This window comes from Ceratotherium simum, chromosome 25, assembly GCF_057802395.1.
Source record: "Ceratotherium simum simum isolate JZ-2026a chromosome 25, ASM5780239v1, whole genome shotgun sequence".
Taxonomy (NCBI): domain Eukaryota; kingdom Metazoa; phylum Chordata; class Mammalia; order Perissodactyla; family Rhinocerotidae; genus Ceratotherium; species Ceratotherium simum.
The window spans coordinates 19,789,981-19,808,377 of NC_141924.1; the positions used below are offsets into that span (position 1 = coordinate 19,789,981).

At 40.9% G+C, this 18,397-nt stretch overlaps 1 protein-coding gene across 3 annotated transcripts in view; it reads left to right on the forward strand.

Annotated features, from left to right (window-relative positions):
• Nucleotides 1-18,397, forward strand: part of GLT8D2 (glycosyltransferase 8 domain containing 2) — a 37,990-nt gene that overhangs the window by 18,023 nt on the left and 1,570 nt on the right. For 2 of the 3 annotated variants that reach the window (XM_004418042.3, XM_087449021.1), the window contains exons 4-9: nucleotides 5,807-5,978; nucleotides 9,862-9,979; nucleotides 11,152-11,236; nucleotides 12,092-12,204; nucleotides 14,407-14,573; nucleotides 15,749-15,861. In XM_004418042.3, the coding sequence (XP_004418099.1) occupies nucleotides 5,807-5,978; nucleotides 9,862-9,979; nucleotides 11,152-11,236; nucleotides 12,092-12,204; nucleotides 14,407-14,573; nucleotides 15,749-15,861 (768 nt within the window). The remainder of the gene's footprint in view (nucleotides 1-5,806; nucleotides 5,979-9,861; nucleotides 9,980-11,151; nucleotides 11,237-12,091; nucleotides 12,205-14,406; nucleotides 14,574-15,748; nucleotides 15,862-18,397) is intronic. The other variant, XM_087449022.1, reaches the window with a different exon arrangement.

Sequence of the window (18,397 nt, forward strand, 5' to 3'; positions counted from 1 at the left end):
TTTGGTCAGCTCCCAAAGACCTGCTTGTAGAATATCCACCCAAGGCCAAATTTTCAGTTGTGTTCTAGAATGATCAGTGCTACTCAAACTTTAGCACATGTAAGAATCACATGGAGGGCTTGCTAAAACACAATACTGGCCTCAGGTTTTGAGTCAGTAGTTTTAGGGTGGGGCCTGAGAATTTGCATTTCTGATAAGCTCCCAGTTGATGCCGATGCTGTTGGTTCTTGGACCACATGTTGAGTGGCCTGCTCTACCTCCATTTCTTTGGAGTCTCTCAATAATTTTGCTTATGAAAATTGCCCTCTCTCTTTTCTCCCTGCTGGTTCATTCCCATTAGCACACAAACAGCCTCATAACTCTCAACTTAAAGAAAGATCCTTCATTGACCCTATATCCCTTTCCAGCTGCACTGGGGACTTCCTCCTCAGGAACGAATTGCTTATGGCACCTTTACAACCTCCAAACACACAGAGCCAATCCACACAAAAATGAAGAAGCACTGGTAGTATGTTTATTATATTTTTAATTAATTTACTTTTTATAGTAGTCAAGCAAATATACTCATTTATGAAAAATACAGAAGAGAAAAATATTACCTGTAGCTGTAGCAGCCAAAGACAAATACAGTTAACATTTTGATGCATTACATACATTAATTCCACTTTTTTTTTTAAGCCAAAGGCTTAGGCACTGGACACATAACAGTGAACAAAACAATGTCCCTGTTCTCACAATGCTAACTTTTTTTTTTTAATATAAAAAATTCATTGAAAAAACAAAAGCATGTATAATCTGGTCTACATGAACATCAGGAGCATCTGGAAAGAGAATGATTTCCACACAAAGATGTGTATGCAAATGTTTATAAGGCATTATTCATTGTAGACCCAAACTGGAAACAATCTGCATGTAGACTAACTAGTAGATAGATCAACAAAATGTAGTATATCGGTACAATGGAGTACTTTTCAACAATAAAAAGGAACAAACTACTAATACATGCTACAGTATGGGTAAACCTCACAAATATTATGCTAAGTGAAAGAAGCCAGGCCCAAAGACCACATATTGTATGATTCCATTTATATGAAAGTTCTAGAAAAGGCAAATCTGTGGAGCCAGAAGACAGATCAGTGGTTGCCTGGGGCTGGGAGTGGGAGTGGACTGACTGCAACCAGCTTAAGGGAAATTTTGGGGGTGATGGAAATGTTCTAAAGTGGGATTGTGGTGATGGTTGCACGACTGTATGAATTTGCTAAAAATCATTGAACTGTATACTCACAATAGGTAGATTTTAAGAAATCTCTATTAGTCTGCCTGGGTTGCCATAACGAAATACCACAGACTGGGTGACTTAAATAACAGACACTTATTTTCTCACAGTTCTGGAGGCTGAAAGTCCGAGATCAAGGTGTCAGCAGGGTTGGTTTCTCCTGAGGCCCCTCTCCTGGGCTTGCAGATGGCTGCCTTCTCGCTGTGTCCTCACATGGCCTTTTCTCTGAGCTCACATCCCTGGTGTCTCTTCCTCTTCTTATAAGAACACCAGCCATATTGGATTAAGGTCCCACCCTAATGGCCTCATTTTAATTTAATCACCTCTTTAAAGGCCCTATCTGCAAATACAGTCACATTCTGAGGTACTGGGGGTTAGGGCTTCAACATATGAAATTTAGGGGTACACAATTCAGTCCATAACAGTATCTAAATTATGCTTCAACAAAACTCTTAAAAGAGAGAGAGAGAGAAAGGAAGTCGTACAAGGTCAAATGTTGTCTGAACTTCAAGCTCTTTACTGCTCACACTCCATGCTCTGCCCATAAACCAACACATTCCGTCAGCTGATCCCACTGCAAGCTCCTTTCTCCACAGAAAGAAATGAGTAGCTTTTATAACAGCTGGTAAAAGAACTGTAAGGAAATGCACATCCTGACTGATTAATCAGCTATATACTGATAAACAAAGTGTTTGCACCACATGAATGGATCCAGTATCACATTTTTATCCCATTCAGTGTTAAAATAAAAAAAAACAATGAGTGTTATGAAATACCATTCGAAAGAATGTAGTGTTGACATGGAAAGATGTCCGTGGTATGTTAAGTGGAAAAAGCAAGTTGCACAAGACTACAAAAAGTATGATTTCATTTTGGTTTTAAAATAATACATGTATGTGGTAGTTATCCTTTTGTATTTACACGAAGAAGGGTTTGAGAGGCACACTGGTAAGAGAGGTCTACCTTTGGAATAGGGGTGGAGAGGTCTGCAGAAAATAATCACTGTTTACCGGATACTCTTATGTTTGGGCTGGAATTTTTTCAAGAAGTGCATATTAATTTTTTAAATAGACTTTATTTTTTTAGAGCAGTTGTAGGTTCATAGCAAAATGGAATGGAAGGTACAGAGATTTCCCACACACTCCCTTCCACTACACACACATAGCCTCTCCCGCTGTTAATGTCTGGCACCAGAGTGGTACATTTGTTACAACTGATGAACCTGCATTGACACATTATCACCCAGTGTCCATAGTTTACACTAGGGTTCACTCTTGGTGGTGTGCATTCTATGGGTTTTGAGAAGTGTATAACGACGTTTATGTTCAATTATAGAATACAGAATAGTTTTGCTGCCCTAAAAGTCCTCTGTGCTCTGCCTATTCTATATTAATTTTTATAATTTTAAAAACATTAATTCAAAGAACTAGTGTCATACGATTATGTCCAGAGGCCCTGTGAAGTCATGTGCTAAAGAAAACATGGTGCCATTCTGTGTAATCTGATAATTACATTCCATGTAATCTCCTGATAATTTCCTTGTGATCAGCAAGCTGGTGATTCACTCCTGGTCCATTTAGGGTGAGGCAGGTTTATCTGTTTGGCTAAAATAATTCTGATTTGAAACGGGATTCAAGGATTTGGCATTGAGAGAGCAGACATTTCACCTCTTCTATGGATGGGCGTGGTTTGATAAGAGTTGCTTGTGGGGCAACACAATAAATTTCCCGTCCAATCTGCTGTCATTGTGATGCTTTCTAGAGATTTTATGGGCACCAAGTGGCTTCCCATAGCTAAACCTTTTAGTAGGTTGGCTCAGGCACCAGTTGGCACAATGGATCCAAATAGTACCTTGGATGATTCCCAAAGAAGCTGCAAGTGCAGAGCATTGGTGAAGAATTTACAGTTGAAAGATCTTCCCACCCTTTCTCCAATGTGCCTTCATCCATCATTCTGTCCAGGGAAGACTTCTTGGCAGAGAGCAGTGTTTTCGGCTTAGGTTAGCTCCCAGCTTCTCTGACTGGCAGAGGCTCTTACAAAGTGTTGGCAGTGTGATGTGTCTGCAGCAGAGCTGTAAACTCAGTGTTTGACCTTCTCTTGGGGTGCCCCTCTCTCGTGGGGACACCTTCCTCCTACCTCATTCTGCCCATCGCCTGATAAAGACCTCTTCCTGAGCCTGACAGCCAGCTACTGCTCCAGATTTTCAACTCTTCCCTCTCTTTGCCCGTAAGAGTAGCCTATGAATCATTCCTCCAGGACCCTGTTCTCTAAGGCCAATGCATCGGCTCAGTTTAGTTCATTTCAGGAAACTTTCATTAAGTGCTTGCTAGGTGCCAGACTCGGTGGGGATAGTGTAATGAGCTTATAGTCTAGTGGAGGAGACAGACACATGAATAGATTCTCCCCATGCAGTGTGGGTATCCTCCCCATGCAAGTAGAGGTATCTAATAAATTCATCCATCCATCCATCCATCCATCCATCCATCCATCCATCCATCCATCCAAAATGTACTGAGAATCTACCATGTCCCAGGTGCTGGGCTAGCTGCAGAGAATAGAGATGAACAAGGTACTGTCCCAGCTCTCGTCGAGCTCCCAGTGTAAGAGGAGAGAGAGGAAAGACATGCAACCAAATAAACTACAGTGCAGCTGGTAAATCCACCCACAAGCAAGGACAGAGTGAGCATGGATGAGGGGGTGAACTAATTTGTGTAGGGAGAGCTGTTAAAGGCTTCCCACAGGATCTGATGTCTGTACTGCATTTGGAATGAATATGTAAGTGTAGGATGCAGGAAAGGATGGAAAGTGCATTCCAGGCATCAGGAACAGCATGTGCAAAGGCATTGAGATAAGGTACAACATGGTGCAGTATTCAGGGAACCACAAATAGTTTGTGGAATTGCTGGAATAGAGGGAGATGAGGCTAGAGAAATGAGCAGGGACTGGATCCTGAGGGACCCTGTGTGCCAGGCAAAGGAATGTGGCTTTACCTTATAGGACCCACTAGAAAACCTTAAGCAGTGGAAAAATGTAGTCAAATTGTGCATTTTAGGCAGATAACTTCACTGCCTGCAGGTAACCTGCCACATGATTAGGGAACCTCCCCAGATGACAACTTGGTCCAAAAGGAACAATACCTTAAGAAATATTTTATTTTCTGTTTATAAAAGTAACCCATGTTTACTTTAGAGAATTTGGAAAATACAAAAAACACAAATACAGAAATTAATGTAACTCATAATTCTGTAAATAGACATAGACCCATCTGAAATATGAACTTATTGAATTGAGATCAAATACTAGAGAGAATTTGGTGTTCTTTTCCCCCTTAACATTATACTATGCGCATTCTTTCATGTCAGTAAATATACTGTGAAAACAAAATTATTCTAGTGGTGGAAATTTGGAGGCAAGCTGGTGGAAGAGATGTAGGAGGAGAAGGAAAAGGCCCTTCAATGTTTCTTAAATTACACAAAGCACAGCATCTGGTGGTTAGTTTAATGAATGTTTGTTGGATTAAATATCAGCTAGAACTACCCTGGGTCTGAGTGACAGAAATTTTGCCAAAAGATATCTGTAAAAAGAGAGAGATCTAAGTTTTAAGTAAAAATTAGATGGGCATTTGATAGTGGATACTCTACGTACTGATAATGATTATTCTTCATACGTAAAAGTTGCATTATGGTACCAAAATATGATGTTATGACATCAGTATTTTATATCATAGCCAAGGCGCAAAAGAATAACCCATTATTCATCTTGTGTGTTAGTCATGCTCTCTCATTTACCTCCCTTCTCTTGCTGTCAACTTTTGAGACACTTACCAGAGGGTGGATAAGAGAAGGAAGATGGCAAGCAGTCTATTTTATAGCAGCATAGGCAGGGGAGATATTCCCCTTCAAGGGAGAGCTGAGGAGTCGAGGAATTGTTGAATCAAATGAGGCTTTTCAGTTCTTCACGTAGTTTTCAACTGTGTGTTTGTGTTAGGCTATCCGATTGGCTTCCGTAAGAGAGCTCCAAAATAATAGCAACTTAAGCGAAATAGTTTATTTTCCCTCTCAAGTGAAAGTCTGAAGGGTCAGTTCCACAATCATCCAGATCTAGATTCCTTCTATCTCGTGGTTTTGGTGTCCTGAGAGGTAGCTTCCATCTCATGGTCCAAGGTGGACCTGTCATCATGTCAATATTCCAGCCAATGGGAAGGGGGAATGGAAAAGGGAAGGGTAAGCAAATTCCGTTTAAAGGCAAACCCGGTGGTTGCACACAGACTTGCACTAACATCCCGTTGGTCAGAACATGATCACATAGAACTGCGAGGGAGTCTGGGAAAAGCATTCTTAGTGCTTGGCTATGTGCCAGCTAAAATTCCAATGTTCTATTTTTAAGAAAAGAAGGAGAGACTGGATATTGGAGAACAATTGGCAGTCTCTTTGACACTATGCTATCTTCCCCCGAGTGTGGAAGACAAGTTAACGTGGCTTTACTGTGCAATTCCTTCATGTTCCAAGACCCTGATTTTGATGTTTCCAGATGATGACTCTGAGGTTCCTGAGGAAACGGAAGATGAGATTCCTGTGGTGATTTGTGCAGCAGCAGGGAGAATGGGTGCTGCTATGGCTGCCATCAACAGCATCTACAGCAACACTGATGCCAACATTTTGTTCTATGTAGTTGGCCTCCGGAACACACTGTCCCGAATACGGTAATTTGTGTACTATAGACTTTGGAGTTTCCTACTTTCTTTTAATTTTCCATATCTTTCCTTAAATGGGTTCCCTTATTTTTTTGGTTTGATAAGTGTCATTCAAATAATGAGGGGAGGGCCGGCTCCGTGGCTTAGCGGTTAAGTGTGCGCGCTCTGATGCTGGCGGCCCGGGTTCGGATCCCGGGAGCGCCCTGAGGCACCACTTCTCCGTCCAACGTGAGGCCGAGTCCCACGTACAGCAACTAGAAGGATGTGCAGCTATGACATGCAACTATCTGCTGGGGCTTTGGGGGGAAAAAACTGAATAAATAAAATCTTTAAAAAAAAAAACAAATAATGAGGGGATGACCTGAGGTTTACTTGGTCACCTGACACACGTGTTGTCTAGCTAAGGAAATTTCAGCAAAGCCCCATTAATCTGGTAGGGCGCTGCATCATTCTGCAGAAGTGAATTGTCTAATGAACTAAAGAATCCCAATCTTTAAGCAGTTTATATGAAAGTCTTTCTTTCTAAAATGGTTTCTCTTTTTTCTGCTTTCTTAACCTGAGAGAATATTAATATTATATAATTTTATTTTATATAATTTAATTATAATTTAAAATAATTTATTTTAATATGCCTCAGAATCATCACAAATTATAATTTTTGAACTGCAAAGAGATCTCTTTCCTATCACACACCACACTAAAAAATAAATTGGAGTTGGATTTAGAAGTAAACAGAAAATCACATTTAAATGTATTATAAAAATGTGAGATAACTGTATAATTTTGGTATGGAGGGTGACTCCCTGAGCCAAAAAATCATAAGAAAAAAACTAACAGATTTGACCGTATAACATTTAAAAACTTTTAAATGATGAAAAACGCTGTCAGTAAAATTAATCACATAATATATCAGGCAAAGTATTTTCAACATGTATTATAGATGAAAGATTACTATCCAAAATATATAAAGAATTCTTACAAAAAAAATTTTAAACATACAGGCATCTAGTAGAAAAATGAGCATGGAATACAAACAGACAATTCAAGAAGAAAAAATATAAATGGTCAATAAATATGAAAAGATGTTCCATGTTACTAATAGGGAAATGCAAATTAAAACAACAATGACATATAATTTTTCAATCATCAGGATGGTAAAAATTAAATAGGACAACACTATCCAGTGCAGGAAAATGGACAGGCTTATTCCTTGTTTCTACAATGTACACTTTGTAAATTGGTAAAGCATTTTGAGAGGGCAATATGGCAATATCTATTAAAACATTATATGCATATATAGTTTGACTCACCATACCATTTCCACTGCTAGGAATCTGTGCTAAAGAAATTCTAGTAATATTGCCAAAATATATGTACAAGAGTGTTCATGTCAGCATTATATGAAATAGTAAAAAAGTTGCTAAGTGCTTAAATGTCCATCAATGGAAGAATATTTAAATGAACTATGGAAGATGATCTGGCTATTAAAAAAAAAGAAGACAATCCGTGTACACTGACATAGACAATCCCCAAGGCATATTGTGAAGTGGAAAATGCAAGTTGCAGTACACTTCATAGAGTATGATCCACTTTATCAATGTCTTTATCCCTTCAGGCTGCTATAACAGAATGCCGTAGACTGGGTGGCTTATGAACAATAGAAATTTATTTCTCACAGCTCTGGAGGCTGGGAAGCCCAAGATCTGGGTGCTAGCAGATTCCATGTCTGGCGAGGGTCCACTTCCTGGTTCATAGAGGGCCACCTTCTTGCTGTGTCCTCACACGGCTGAAACAGTAAGGGAGTTCACTGGAGGCTCTTTGATAAGGGCACTAATCCCATTCATGAGGGCTCCCCCATCAGGACCTCATCACCTCCTAAAGGCCCCACCTCCAAATACTATCATGTCAAGGATTAGGTTTCAACATATGAATTTGAAGGGGATACACACATTTGGTTTATAGCAATGAAAATCAAAACCTCCAAACTATAAATAAGTACATGTACATATATGTGTTTCTGTAAAGAAAAAGACTCAGAAAGATCTTCAACTGTTAACAGTGACTATCTCTGGGGAGGAAGGAGGAATTGGGGAAAGCAATGATGAAAGGAAGGAAGTTCAAGGTATTTCCAGTGTTATTGCCATCATTTATAAGGAGAATGTATTTATGTATGACTTTTATAATTAGATTTTTTGCTCATAGCACCATTAGGAGGTACTGAAATATGTAAGACATTTGCTCCTAATCTGAATGCTCCTTGGCTGCTGTGGGTTTTGAGGGCTAATGTGTACTTTCTAGTTTTCCTGTCTCATTTCTCACTCTTCTGTCATTTATTGTTGTAGATTATTCACTTAGCCTGCCATTAACAGCCGTTTAATTATCTGTGGGTATGAAAATCAGATAACCAAACCCAAAAGGAAGGCATATATAATGTGTGCTGAGTAAGGGTTTGTACTTGAATAAAAGGCATGAGCTTCAGGACTTTATGACATCTGAGCAGGGACTGTTTCTCAGTTCTTAGTTGTCTAGTCCACCACCCCTGTTTTAAAATATTTAAAAAACTCTTTACATTGAAGTATAACACAAAAAAAGAAAATTGTATGAATCCTGTGTACACTTAGTGCATCACCACAAAGTTAACAAACCCATGTAACAACCACCATGCCAGCACTGGGTATGGTCAGTCTTTTCAATTTTGTCATTCTGATGGGTGTTCAGGGTGTCTCATTGTGGGTTTTTTTTTTTTTTTTTTGGTGAGGAAGATTGGCCCTGGGCTAACATCTGTGCCCATCTTCCTCTACTTTATATGTGGGACGCCTGCCACAGCATGGCTTGATAAGCCGTGCACGGGTCCCCGCCTGGGATCCAGGCCTGCGAACCCTGGGCCACCGAAGCAGAGCGCACGAACTTAACTACTACTCCCCGGGCCAGCCCCTCATTGTGCTTTTAATTTGAGGTTCCTTTATTTCTTGAGGTGGAGCACTTTTTTCACACATTTCTCAGCCATTTGGATGTGCATGTTCAAGCCTCTTGCCTATTTTTCTGTTGGTGGTCTTTTTCTTATTGATGTGACTGTTCCCCCCACCCCAGCTTTATTGAGATATAACTGACATATAACGTTGTGTAAATTATTGATTTTTATGGTTCAAATTTTGCAGATGTAAATTTTGCTTGGAAGATTTAATTCTTTGGTTGATTTTTAATCAAGAAAAAAATCCTACCACCTGTGGCTTTAGTCACTGGAAATTTTATTTTGAGATTATTTCTACCAAGAATCTTATTGTGAATTGGATAAAAGACAGAAGTTCTGTAAGACTGAGAAAATGTAAGGGGAGAGGGCGGGAGAAGGAGGAAGAGAAGGCCGGGATCGAGGACAGACAGAGAAGACTGAGCGACAGAGACGAGGAGACAAAGGTAGATTCAGATCATCCTTGTAGTCAGGACAGCTGAGTGAAAATGATTTCAGTCAAAGCAGCAGGTTCAGAATGTCCTGCTTTATAACCTCACAGAGCTGTGAGCACATGGCGCAGACAGTTCTGGCAACCACAGATGCTGCTTTATAAGAAAGAAGGAACGCATTTGGTTTTTCCAGTTTCCTGTGGAGATTATGTGGATCTGGGGAGATATTTGGTTATTACTATTTTGCTTCATTTCCTTTGCAGAAAGAGTTATGTGAATGGAGGGAAAAAAAAAAAAAAGAAAGGAAAGATTTGAAGCCAGACCAGATGGGGGAAAAAATCAAGAGGGATTTATAGACTAAACTCTACTAAGGTTACACACATCTTATTTTTAACTTTCTAAGGAGGCAACAGATTGCCTCTGAGGCAATAGGCAAATTGAGGAAAGGTTGGAGGTGTGTATGAGAGGGTTTTTTTTTATGTCATCTCTTTAGAAAATGGATCGAACATTCTAAACTGAGAGAAATAAACTTTAAAATCGTGGAATTCAACCCTACGGTCCTCAAAGGGAAGATCAGACCAGACTCATCGAGGCCCGAGTTGCTCCAGCCTGTGAGTAGGAATCACGCATGTGCTGGGGACAGTTCTCGGTGAGACCCTTGTTCAGTATGGAGCACTAGCCACCGGGATGCAGACAGAGTATTTTTGAAGCCTCACAGTGTTAGATTTCCCCAAACCCTGCTTACTTATAATTTATGAGCCACCTGCTGCAGAAAGGGTTTAAGGTGGTTTACATAAACATACTGAAGCTATTAAAGAAGAAATGGAGCATAAGAAAATGTAGGATGCACTTCTGTATGTGAACATCCCTGTGGGGTGGGGGGGAGGGGCCAAGTAGTAAGGCCAAGAAAAAATATTCCCAACCCATATGCTGTGTGTGTCCTGTGACTGGATATTAAATTCAGTTCGGAGGATCTAAAGGCTAAAGAAAAACAGTAGCCTGATGGATTATATACTTCATAGTATCGACTAAGATAATATTTGCGGGAGACACCAACTGTTTTCCTGTAATTGGGAATCTTAAGGTATTTTATTGCAAGAGTTCTTACAAAAGGGACCCTCTCCAGGACAAAGAGTGGTGTTTTTGATGGCAGGTTTACAGAAAATGCAGATTGTTACTTAAATCCATCCTTGAAAATTTACGAAATTCTAAGCCCTCTATCTAATGACATGAACTTTTCCCAATTCCAGATATTTATTATCAAGAGTGCTGGCTGAGTTGGGACTTGGGATTAAAGAGTGTTGTGGGTAATAAAACTTGAAGACTCCCACTCTCAGGCCTCGCTTCTCTGACTTTTTCTGGTTCAAGGAGCTAAGTGGTTGAACTTGTTGAGATGTTGCCTCTGTGTGTGTGTGTGTGTGTGTGTGTGTGTGTAAGGCTGATTTAGTTGACAACAGTCACATTACTGAGTGTAGAGGAAGGCAGGCAATTTGTGGCTCTGTGACTCCCACTGCAGCAGTCTAGAGAGATGCAAGTGGTAACAGTTTTAGCAGTGGGGGAGTTGGATCTAGGAGAACTGCTGACCAGCACTGGTTCCCATCCTGGGGCCCAGGTAGGTCGGGCACCAGGAAGCTCAGGCGAGGCACCTCTGCCGCCTCTGTTCTACTCTGCTCCAAACCTGGAGCTGAGCCGAGGCCGTGCTCAAAGCCGACCCTCCAGCACCCCAGGAAGACTCTGAGCCAAATGCCTCTTCCCACCATCACTTCTTTTGTTGTTTTAACAGCTGAACTTTGTTCGATTTTATCTCCCTCTGCTTATCCACCAACATGAGAAAGTCATCTATTTGGACGATGACATAATTGTACAAGGTATACTCGCCGAAGGCCAAGAACGTGCGGAGAAGGAGCAGCTGATAAGTAGAACGACTGTCTCTCTTCATTTTCAAAATAGCTAGCTGCCCAGTGATTCTGACTCCTATTAAAGTTGGGCGTATTGTTGTCAATTCGGGAATATTTGGATAATGGGTTGATACTCACTTTCCGGGACAATCCAAGTGACTTTCTGAGAGCCACTCTCTGTCGAAGTCTGTAAGAAATAGCTTGATAGCCTTTCCTTTCTCTACGCTCCTAAAACGTTAGGAGAATGAAGTCTCACTGATGACATTCTTGGAAGTGAGCTAAGTTTTGGTATTTAAATGTTGCCTTCTCTCTCTCCCCATGCAAATCAGATAAGCATTGGTGTGGTACCTACATAGCAACAGAAATAAAGAAATTTGACCGATGCCCATCTGAGCTTATTACCAAGTGGCTGTTTATTTTATTATTTTTTTTTTAAAGATTTTATTTATTTTATTTTATTTTTTTCCCCCCAAAGCCCCAGTAGATAGTTGTATGTCATAGCTGCACATCCTTCTAGTTGCTGTATGTGGGACTCGGCCTCAGGATGGAGGGAGAAGTGGTGCCTCGATGCGCACCCGGGATCCGAACCCGGGCCACCAGCATTGCAGCGCGTGCACTTAACCACCAAGCCACAGGGCCGGCCCATCCAAGTGGCTGTTTAAATTGAATGAGCTATTCTTATCGTTCAAATTGCTAAGCCACTTGAAATCAGGGATCACGTACTTTTCCTCCATAGCAAAATCAGAGACTGTTTAAGCTCTAAGGCTCCATCTAACCCTAAAACAGATGCGATAGTATGTTAACTCCCGGTGTTTCTAAATTCAGGTGACATCCAAGAACTGTATGACACCACTTTGGCCCTGGGCCACGCGGCAGCCTTTTCAGATGACTGCGATTTGCCCTCAGCTCAGGACATAGACCGACTTGTGGGGCTGCAGGTGGGCACAGTGTCTCAAAATCCTACCTTCACCCTGCTGCTCTCGCCCCTGCTCCTCCCCGCAACTCACAAGGAGTGTAACCTACACCTTCGAGAACCCTCCAGTCTGGACTGCTAGGAGGCAGAACAGCAGAGGGCCTGGGCTTCCGATTCACAGCCCAGCTCGGCTCCTTACCGACTCTGGGGCAAGTTACGTAACCCTGCAAGTCCGACTTTCCTTATCTGAAACAAGGCAACGGTAATACCTATTTTGTTGTGTTTTTGTGAGCTGTGATGAAATAACATGATGTCAAAGTGTCCGGTATGTAGTAAATGCTCCAGAAATGACAGATTTTATCTAGATCACTCGTAACCACACTCCGCATCAGAGATGGTGTTTTCTGTAAAAGAGACTCACTGAACCTTTGCTTTTATCTATTTTCAGAGTTTTGACCATCGCTTTTCTTTCCCCCTTTCAGTAGAGGAAAATAGTGATTTTTTTTCAAGAGCTCCTTACCCTGGTGGAAAGGAGGAAAGTTGAAACCATATGTAATATGAAACCAAAAGAATGGCTTTAAAATACAGGAGACTATTAAGAATCAAATGCTGTTCTTCAAAAAGAGTTCCAGGAAATAATTTCATATGTGTGACATTTAAGATGTGACACACCTTAAGGCCTAGGTTCTGGGGCCAGACCCAACTTTGTCAAAATCTTGGTGCCATCACTTAGTCGCTTTGTGACCTTGGGCAGGTTGCTTAACCAATCATTTTCTCCCTCATTTGTCAAATAGAGGTAATACTAGTACTTCCCTTGTAGAGTTATGGTGAGAATTAAATTAGTTAATACGTGTAAAGTTATTGCTTGCAATTAATGAGGTAATGCATGTAAAGTTCTTAGAACAGTGCCTGGCACATAGAAAGTGCTCAAGTATTTCCATTACTTCTGTGTCGTATTTGAGCATCACACCAAGGTGGATTATGACAGCTACAGGAGTGAAACAGTATGTCCTGCCTCATATTACATTCATTCAACAACTACCTACTGAGTGCTTACTACATGCCTGACACTGTTTTAGATACTGATAATACAGTAAACAAAACTAAAACTCCTGCCTTTGTGTAGCTTACATTCCAGTGGGAAGAGAGAGTCAGTAAACGAGTAAACTATTTAACAGATGATCAGGTGGAGGTGGGGTTGTGTTTTAAATTGGGTGATCAGGGAAAGCTCCACTGAGATGGTGTCACTGAGCCTACACTGGAATTGAGGGAACCACCTAAGCAGATATTTAGGGGAAAACATTCCAAGAAGAGGTAATGCAAGTGTAAAGGTCCTGAGGCAGGGGTGTGCCTGGTGTATTAAAGGAACAAGGAGGTCAGTGTGGCAGAGGGATCAACGGGAGAATAACAGAAGTTGGAGAGGTAGTGGGGGCAGGTGGTGTAGGGCAGGGCAGGCCACTTTAGGAACTCTGCTTTTACTCTGAATGAGATGGGAAGACATTGGAGGGGCTTTGAGCAGATGAGTAACAGAGATAGAGTGTAGTTGAAAAGGGTGGAGGCAGGGACACGGGTTAGGAGGAGCTTGCAGAAATCCAGTGAGTGGTAATTACAGCCTGGACCGGGAAGGTAGCAGTAGAGGCAGTGAGAAGTGGTTGGCTTCTGGATATATTTTGAAAGATAGGACCAACAGGATTTGCTGACAGATTTGGATGAAAAGTGAGTGAGAAAGAGGAATCAAGGATGACCTAATGACCCTGGGTTTTTTGCCTAAGTAACTAGAAGGATAGAATTGCCACTAACTGAGGTGGGGCAGGTTGCAGGGAAACAGGTTTGGGATAGGACTGGGATCTGTTTTGCGATGTAAGTTGGAGCTGCCTCATTAAGCATCCAGGAGACATTATGAGTTGGCAGATGTAGCAGGAGTTGGAAATCCAGAGGAGAGGTCAGGGCTGTCTCCACGGATAGTATTCAGAGCCATGAGACTGGATGAGGCTGTCCAGGGAGCTGGTGCTAGAGAAAGGAACAGGTGCTGGGAATGAGACTAGGGGCACTCAGCTTCTAGACGTTGGGGAAACAAGGGGAAACCAGCAAAGGGCATTAGGAAGTGGGAAGTGGCCAGAGACACAGGAGGAAACCCAGAGAGAGTGCACAGTGGTTTCAAGAAAATGATCATTTTCCAGAAACAAGATCTGTTGTTCAAAAGCATGCGTATCCTGTTCCTTTCTAGAATACATATATGGGCTATCTGGACTATCGGAAGAAGACTATAAAAGACCTTGGCATAAGCCCCAGCACTTGCTCTTTCAATCCTGGCGTGATTGTTGCCAACATGACAGAATGGAAGCACCAGCGTATCACCAAACAACTGGAGAAATGGATGCAAAAAAATGTGGAGTATGTGTAGACCTCTCTGCTATTTTTCCACGCTTGGGAACAAAATTATTCAGTTAATTTTCTATGCATAGCTCAGGGGCTAGAAATATTTCACAGACATCTTAAGTTGGATTTGCTCACAGAGGAATGTTGAGAAAGAAAAGGGGGCAGTAGATGAAAATTTATTCTCAAATGATATGTCAGAGGGAGCGAGATCCTGCAGAATTCCTTATTATACAAACTTTTCTAATAAATTGTTTAATAATGTGACTTTACATCTCCCAGAATCCTCGTGAACCTTTTCCACTGAAAATCATTTATCCTAGTCAAGTTTCTCCTTCTTGTACAGATTTGTTTTTAATGTTTTTAAGGATTATTTTATAAAGTCAACTTTGTCTTTTAAGGTTGCGTTTTTAAAAATTTATCATTTTTCATTATCAAAGTTTTAAAATAGAGAAAAGAGGGGCTGGCCCCGTGGCTTAGCGGTTAAGTGCAAGCGCTCCACTACTGGCGGCCCGGGTTCGGATCCCGGGCGCGCACCCACGCACCGCTTCTCCGGCCATGCTGAGGCCGTGTCCCACATACAGCAACTAGAAGGATGTGCAACTATGACAGACAACTACCTACTGGGGCTTTGGGGGAAAAAAAAGGAGGAGGATTGGCAATAGATGTTAGCTCAGAGCCGGTCTTCCTCAGCAAAAAGAGGAGGATTAGCACGGATTTTAGCTCAGGGCTGATCTTCCTCACAAAATAAATAAATAAAAAATAAATAAATAAATAAAATAGAGAAAAGAGAAATAACTCTAACACAACCACTATTATCATTTCATTGTATTTCCTGTCCATGTTTTTTATCTGGATATCTTTAATACCATCATAACCTGAATTTTTGAGTAGGTATTCTAAATAAGGGAGGATCAGAATTTGATCTTCTACATTTGCCATAAAAAAGGCTGAGAGTTAAAATGGCAAAATATTAACACTGTGAATCTGGGTGAGACATGGGAGTTCATGGTATTCTTAAAATTTTGTGTAGCTTTGACAATTTTCAAAATAAAAAGTTGGGGAAAAATGAAAGACAATAGTTGTCTTCTACAATGAGAGACTGTCTTACATCTTTAAAAATTATTAGATTCTACTTTATCGGAGTCTGTGGGGCTCCAGGCCAAGCGTTGCTTTTCTATTCCTTTTCTTAGGGAAAATCTCTACAGCAGCTCCCTGGGAGGAGGGGTGGCCACCTCCCCAATGCTGATCGTGTTCCATGGGAAATACTCTACAATCAACCCCCTGTGGCACATAAGGCACCTGGGTGAGTATTTTAGAAAAACAAAGCAAATGTGCATTTTATAGATCCAGTGAGGACCAAGGTGAGGACAGTGTGCTATAGCACCAGGTCCCTCAATTGAAATCCTCCAGGTGACCTTGGACACTTTATTTAACCCTCAGTGCCCAGATTCTGCAAATGCGCTGATAAAATGTTCACCTGAGGGGTGTGTTTCTAGGAATTCATGAAAACCAATTAGACTCATGCTTTATAGTATGTGCTCGATAAACATTAACTATTGTTAAGATAGAACTTTCATTGTCAAAACTTTCTCACGTGCCTTTACTGCCCTCTTGCAGTAGCCTACAGTGGACAAAACCAAATAAATTAGCATAATGGCTTTCGAGGAATTTAGATAGCTGGTAGTTTATCTTTTATTTTTATTTTTTTATTATCTTTTTTGGTGAGGAAGATTGGTCCTGGGCTAATATCTTCCTCTACTTTATGTGTGGGATGCCTGCCACAGCACAGCTTGACAAGCGGTGCGTAGGTCCAAGCCCAGGATCTGACCCTGCGAACCCCTGGCCGCCAAAGCAAAGCGCGTAAACTTAACCACTACGCCACCGGGCCGGCCCCTGGAGTTTATCTTTTAGAAGGAAGTTGTTTACTGACTGTCTACCACGTGAGTCCCTTAACAGTCTTTTATCCACTCTTCACTACAGGAGTGCAGGCTATAGAGTATGGATGGGAATCCCAACTCTGCTATTACCTATGATGTTGGGCAAGTTACTCAACCTCTCTGTGCCTTAGTTTCTCCATTTGTAAACTGAAGCTAGTAGAACCTTGTAAAGTTTTTATAAGGAATAAATTACCTCTACATGTAAATTGCTTAGAACTGAGCCTGGCACCGAAGACACTGACATTCATTCAAACACATGGCCACAATCCATTAGCCAAAACCACTGGGCCAGACCGGTTTAGAAATTTAGAAAGGTTTTGAATTTTAAAAAGGTAATGTGGTGCATATACTTATGTTATGTAGTACCCTGAGTGGGACCTAGGTTTTGCTGCCAAAGAAGTTATTAAGAATCTTTTTGGGGCCGGCCCAATGGTGTAGTGGTTAAGCTCACGTGCTCCACTTCCGCGGCCCAGGGTTTACAGGTTCGGATCCCGGGCGTGGACCTACACACTGCTCATCAAGCCGTGCTGTGGTGGCGTCCCACATACAAGATAGAGGAAGACTGACACAGATGTTAGCTCAGGGACAATCTTCCTCAGAAAAAAATTAAAAAAAAAAAATCCTTTTGTTTTCAGATATTTTGAGATTATTTTAGAATTGGAGACATATTTACATCCACTACAACTGCCAAGAACTGGGCTAGGTTCTGGTGATAAAGGTGAACCTTATTTCTGATTCTCAGAACAATACTGCAAGGTGGTATGGCCCTTGCTCACCCTTTTAAAAGAACAGACACACAAAACTGTGGAAGCTGGATTCCTCTCTCCTCTGAATGATTCTGTAGATTTGCTTCTGCCTCATTACCAGAATCTTCCCTGATTTTCCTGACCATCTGTATGCACATAAGAGTGACACAGGGAAGTTAAGGATGCTAGTGTTCCGTCTGAATTGATTTATATTAATGTTGGGTTCACTGTCAGGTCAAATATCAACATTTCCATGTAATGAATGTGCAGAAAATCCTATTCAAGTAGACGGTCTATAAAAAATGTGTAGGAACAGCTATGAGGAGCTGAGATTGATAAGCTTAGAACATTTTAGGATCTTGGGACAGAGACTTAGAATTACATCTTATGAAATACCTAACTTATTGACAAGTAGGAAGGGGCAGAATCTTCCCAAGGGACAGAAGTAATTTTTCTTTGTAGAACAGAGCTTATATCTGTGCTGAAGGTTTTGGAATCAGGGATGGTCTGCAAAGCAAATCTACAAGGAAATCATTTGAAAAATGATTTGGTTTTAGAGTGTTTTGGAAGCAGAAAGCAATGTAACACTAATGGGTACTAAGTTTGAGTCTAAACACGTTGGCTTAAGATTTTAAAAATTTATGAAACATATGTAGCTAAAAGCAAAACTGCGAGTCCCTACAGAACTCTTCAGCCATGGAGCCGAGAGATGATGTCCGACTTAGCAGAGACTGCTCACATGAAGGCATTTCCTTTGTAGAGATTCTCTGGAAGCTGATATTTACTCCAGTTATGCTACTATAGCTTCACTCAGCTCCTCTTCTGCAATTGCCTTCACAGTTATGTTTATAGATAACAGAAGACAGGGTTTTTGGTTTTTGTTTTTTTCTTACGTCATATGTTAAACTAGAATAACATAACTCTAGCTAGTCACCCTCTTTTTACTCAGTGGACTTTCTATTGTTTTTTAAAAATATCGAATTTTCTTTAATAGAAAGAAAATTTAACACCATAGAGGATATTAAAAAAAATTACATTCAAAAGATCTTAATGTACTTCTGGAAGAGATATTCTAAAAATATTCTGAGCAATGGTAATATTAGGGTAAATGCATAGTCTCTAAGTGATTACTTACAAGGGGAATAATATTCAAATA